The sequence below is a fragment of the Oncorhynchus nerka genome, linkage group LG7 (genome assembly GCF_034236695.1).
Source record: "Oncorhynchus nerka isolate Pitt River linkage group LG7, Oner_Uvic_2.0, whole genome shotgun sequence".
NCBI classification, from domain to species: domain Eukaryota; kingdom Metazoa; phylum Chordata; class Actinopteri; order Salmoniformes; family Salmonidae; genus Oncorhynchus; species Oncorhynchus nerka.
Window position 1 is genome coordinate 11,319,106 of NC_088402.1, and position 6,022 is coordinate 11,325,127.

Sequence of the window (6,022 nt, forward strand, 5' to 3'; positions counted from 1 at the left end):
ACAAAACATCAATATTTTGGGTCCATGGCCAGGAAACTCCCCAGACCTTAATCCCATTGAGAACTTGTGGTCAAACCTCAAGAGGCGGGTGGACAAACAAAAACCCACAAATTCTGACAAACTCCAAGCATTGATTCTGCAAGAATGGGCTGCCATCAGTCAGGATGTGGCCCAGAAGTTAATTGACAGCATGCCAGGGCGGATTGCAGAGGTCTTGAAAAAGAAGGGTCAACACTGCAAATATTGACTCTTTGCATCAACTTCATGTAGTTGTCAATAAAAGCCTTTGACACTGAAGGAAATGCTTGTAATTATACTTCAGTATTAAAAGACACTGAAGCAGCATACTCAAAAGTTTTGGCCACACGACTGTAGTCCTAAATGAACCCCTTTTCTCCCCCTTGTGTTAACATAGTGTCTCCTTCAGCCCGTAGACAACCAGGCAGAAAGGGACTCTGGAGTGCTGCTGAGTGCCCAGACCATCACCTCAGAGACAGTCAGTACAACCACCACCACTCAGATCACCAAGGTACGTCCTGGGCTTCCTGAACTAGGATCACTAGAATAAGTACAAATGTGATAATACCCTCTTCTGCCTCAGCTGCTCTCTCTCTCTCTCTATATATATATATATACAGTATCTCTCTATATATATATACAGTATCTCTCTATATATATATACAGTATCTCTCTCTATATATATATACAGTATCTCTCTATATATATGTACAGTATCTCTCTCTCTATATATATACAGTATCTCTCTCTCTATATATACACAGTATCTCTCTAACAGACTGTTGTCAGGTCAAAGCTGCTCTCTCTCTCTCTCTATATATATATATATATATATATACACATATATACAGTGTCTCTCTATATATATATATACAGTATCTCTCTATATATATACAGTATCTCTCTCTATATATATACAGTATCTCTCTCTATATATATACAGTATCTCTCTATATATATATATACAGTATCTCTCTCTATATATATATACAGTATCTCTCTATATATATATACAGTATCTCTCTCTATATATATATACAGTATCTCTCTCTATATATATATACAGTATCTCTCTCTATATATATACAGTATCTCTCTAACAGACTGTTGTCATGTCAAAGCTGCTCTCTCTATATATATACAGTGGGGCAAAAAAGTATTTAGTCAGCCACCAATTGTGCAAGTTCTACCACTTAAAAAGACGAGAGAGGCCTGTAATTTTCATCATAGGTACACTTCAACTATGACAGACAAAATGAGTGAAAAAAAATCTAGAAAATCACATTGTAGGATTTTTAATGAATTAATGTGTAAATTATGGTGGAAAATAAGTATTTGGTCAATAACAAAAGTGTCTCAATACTTTGTTATATACCCTTTGTTGGCAATGACAGAGGTCAAACGTTTTCTGTAAGTCTTCACAATGTTTTCATACACTGTTGCTGGTATTTTGGCCCATTCCTCCATGCAGATCTCCTCTAGAGCAGTGATGTTTTGGGGCTGTTGCTGGGCAACACGGACTTTCAACTCCCTCCAAAGATTTTCTATGGGGTTTAGATCTGGTGACTGGCTAGGCCACTCCAGGACCTTGAAATGCTTCTTACGAAGCCACTCCTTCGTTGCCCGGGCGGTGTGTTTGGGATCATTGTCATGCTGAAAGACCCAGCCACGTTTCATCTTCAATGCCCTTGCTGATGGAAGGAGGTTTTCACTCAAAATCTCACGATACATGGCCCCATTCATTCTTTCCTTTACACGGATCAGTCGTCCTGGTCCCTTTGCAGAAAAACAGCCCCAAAGCATGATGTTTCCACCCCCATGCTTCACAGTAGGTATGGTGTTCTTTGGATGCAACTCAGCATTCTTTGTCCTCCAAACACGACGAGTTGAGTTTTTACCAAAAAGTTATATTTTAGTTTCATCTGACCATATGACATTCTCCCAATCTTCTTCTGGATCATCCAAATGCTCTCTAGCAAACTTCAGACTGGCCTGGACATGTACCTGCTTAAGCAGGGGGACACGTCTGGCACTGCAGGATTTGAGTCCCTGGCGGCGTAGTGTGTTACTGATGGTAGGCTTTGTTACTTTGGTCCCAGCTCTCTGCAGGTTATTCACTAGGTCCCCCCGTGTGGTTCTGGGATTTTTGCTCACCGTTCTTGTGATCATTTTGACCCCACGGGGTGAGATCTTGCGTGGAGCCCCAGATCGAGGGAGATTATCAGTGGTCTTGTATGTCTTCCATTTCCTAATAATTGCTCCCACAGTTGATTTCTTCAAACCAAGCTGCTTACCTATTGCAGATTCAGTCTTCCCAGCCTGGTGCAGGTCTACAATTTTGTTTCTAGTGTCCTTTGACAGCTCTTTGGTCTTGGCCATAGTGGAGTTTGGAGTGTGACTGTTTGAGGTTGTGGATAGGTGTCTTTTATACTGATAACAAGTTCAAACAGGTGCCATTACTACAGGTAACGAGTGGAGGACAGAGGAGCCTATTAAAGAAGAAGTTACAGGTCTGTGAGAGCCAGAAATCTTGCTTGTTTGTAGGCGACCAAATACTTATTTTACACCATAATTTGCAAATAAATTCATTAAAAATCCTACAATGTGATTTTCTGGATTTTCTTTTCTCTCTTTTTGTCTGTCATAGATGAAGTGTACCTATGATGAAAATTACAGGCCTCTCTCATCTTTTTAAGTGGGAGAACATGCACAATTGGTGGCTGACTAAATATTTTTTTGCCCCACTGTATATACACAGTATCTCTCTAGGTCAAAGCTGCTCTCTCTCTATATATATATATATATACAGTATCTCTCTCTCGTATATATATATATATATATACAGTATCTCTCTCTATATATATATATACAGTATCTCTCTCTATATATATATATACAGTATCTCTCTATATATATATATACAGTATCTCTCTATATATATATATACAGTATCTCTATATATATATATATATATATACAGTATCTCTCTATATATATATATATATACAGTATCTCTCTCTCTATATATACAGTATCTCTCTCTATATATATATATACAGTATCTCGCTCTCTATATATATACAGTATCTCTCTCTCTCTATATATATATATATATACAGTATCTCTCTAACAGAATGTTTTCAGGTAAAAGCTGCTCTCTCTCTCTATATATATATACAGTATCTCTCTCTCTATATATACAGTATCTCTCTCTATATATATACAGTATCTCTATATATATACAGTATCTCTCTATATATATATACAGTATCTCTATATATATACACAGTATCTCTCTATATACATACAGTATCTCTCTCTATATATATACAGTATCTCTCTATATATACAGTATCTCTCTATATATACAGTATCTCTCTATATATACAGTATTTCTCTCTATATATATACAGTATCTCTCTTAACAGAATGTTTTCAGGTCAAAGCTGCTCTCTCTCTCTATATATATATATACAGTATCTCTCTATATATATATACAGTATCTCTCTCTCTATATATACAGTATCTCTCTCTCTATATATATACAGTATCTCTCTATATATACAGTATCTCTCTCTATATATATACAGTATCTCTCTCTATATATATACAGTATCTCTCTCTATATATATATACAGTATCTCTCTATATATATATACAGTATCTCTCTCTCTATATATATAGTATCTCTCTAACAGACTGTTGTCAGGTCAAAGCTGCTCTCTCTCTCTCTATATATATATATATATATACATATATACAGTATCTCTCTATATATATATACAGTATCTCTCTCTATATATATACAGTATCTCTCTCTATATATATATATACAGTATCTCTCTATATATATACAGTATCTCTCTATATATATATACAGTATCTCTCTATATATATATATACAGTATCTCTCTATATATATACAGTATCTCTCTCTCTATATATATACAGTATCTCTCTCTCTATATATACAGTATCTCTCTCTCTATATATATACAGTATCTCTATATATCTATATATATACAGTATCTCTATATATATACAGTATCTCTATATATATACAGTATCTCTATATATATACAGTATCTCTATATATATACAGTATCAGTATCTCTCTATATATACAGTATCTCTCTCTCTATATATACAGTATCTCTCTCTATATATATATACAGTATCTCTATATATATACAGTATCTCTATATATATATACAGAATGTTGTCAGGTCAAAGCTGATCTCTTTCTTCCCCTGGCGCTTGGTATTTATGATCCCCTACATTTGTTTTAGTTTTTAACTCTTTCTCTCTCACTTTCAGACGGTGAAAGGAGGCATCTCAGAGACTCGCATTGAGAAGAGGATTGTGATAACTGGAGACACAGAGATTGATCACGACAAGGTGGGGGACAGATTTCTACTTCTCTCCACTGGCCCTGTGCTCGCTGGCTGTGTGTGTGTTCTGTTAGAGACCACTTCAGTGGAGTAACAATACATTATTCCTCTGGTTTAGAGCTATTACACAGAATCTATGCAGAATCTACGCTACCTCACCCTACCTGAGTCCTCTGTGTAATAAAATCAAAAGATAAAAGAGCTTGTTTTGTTGCTGTGATGTGAACTGAACACAGTCTTGTCTGAATTTAGTATCCCTTTTAGTGTTTCCTTGGGTGATGAATGTTTCCAACTCTGTAGTCGTGTGGGTTTCAGCGACTCTATTTGCTTGTGTTTAATAATGATGTCTTTAATGTATGTATAGCCTTTTTATTAGTGCCATCAATCTCCACGTTGAACCTTCCCGTGTGTGTGTTTGTTTGTGTGTGTGTGTGTGTGTGTGTGTGTGTGTATTCCCTATTCTCAGGCTCTGGCCCAGGCCATCAAGGAGGCGAAGGAGCAGCACCCGGACATGTCTGTGACCAAAGTGGTGGTGCACCAGGAAACAGAGATCACCCCCGATTAGCCCCAGGCTCACCTCTCCTATGACCAGGTCAGTAGTAACCCTAACCCACAGTGAGAGAGAGACACTCAGAGAGACAGAGAGAGACACTCAGAGAGAGAGACAGACAGAGAGACAGAGAGAGACACTCAGAGAGACAGAGACAGAGAGAGACGGAGAGAGACAGAATATGCGTGGAATATGCGTCAATAGTAACCTTGGGAAAATCCTCTGCATTATCATTAACAACAGACTCGTACATTTCCTCAATGAAAACAATGTACTGAGCAAATGTCAAATTACCGTACAACAGACCATGTATTCACCCTGCACACCCTAATTGACAACCAAACAAACCAAAACAAAGGCAAAGTCTTCTCATGCTTTGTTGATTTCAAAAAAGCCTTTGACTCAATTTGGCATGAGGGTCTGCTATACAAACTGGAAAGTGGTGTTGGGGGTAAAGCCGGGTAGTGGTGTTGGGGCGGCAGGGTAGCCTAGTGGTTAGAGTGTTGGACTAGGAACCGGAAGGTTGCAAGTTCAAACCCCCGAGCTGACAAGGTACAAATCTGTCGTTCTGCCCCTGAACAGGCAGTTAACCCGCTGTTCCTAGGCCGTCATTGAAAATAAGAATTTGTTCTTAACTGACTTGCCTGGTTAAATAAAGGTAAAATAAAAAAATAAAAAAATAAAAAAGCATACGACATTATAAAATCCATGTACACAAACAACAAGTGTGTGGTTAAAATTGGCAAAAAACACACATTTCTTCACACAGGGTCGTGGGGTGAGACAGGGATGCAGCTTAAGCCCCACCCTCTTCAACATATATATCAACGAATTGGCGCGGGCACTAGAAAAGTCTGCAGCACCCGGCCTCCCCTGCTAGAATCCGAAGTCAAATGTCTGCTGTATGCTGATGATCTGGTGCTTCTGTCACCAACCAAGGAGGGCCTACAGCAGCACCTAGATCTTCTGCACAGATTCTGTCAGACCTGGGCACTGACAGTAAATCTCAGTAAGACTAAAATAATGGTGTTCCAAAAAAGGTCCAGTCACCAGGACCACAAAT

General features: G+C 37.9%; 1 protein-coding gene across 9 annotated transcripts in view; it reads left to right on the forward strand.

Annotated features, from left to right (window-relative positions):
• Window positions 1–6,022, forward strand: part of LOC115124205 (protein 4.1-like) — a 176,614-nt gene that overhangs the window by 159,613 nt on the left and 10,979 nt on the right. For 7 of the 9 annotated variants that reach the window (XM_065020172.1, XM_065020178.1, XM_065020177.1 and 4 more), the window contains 3 exons: window positions 416–529; window positions 4,336–4,416; window positions 4,876–5,001. In XM_065020172.1, the coding sequence (XP_064876244.1) occupies window positions 416–529; window positions 4,336–4,416; window positions 4,876–4,974 (294 nt within the window). In that variant the 3' untranslated portion in view covers window positions 4,975–5,001. The remainder of the gene's footprint in view (window positions 1–415; window positions 530–4,335; window positions 4,417–4,875; window positions 5,002–6,022) is intronic. The other 2 variants (XM_065020174.1, XM_065020179.1) reach the window with 1 other exon arrangement.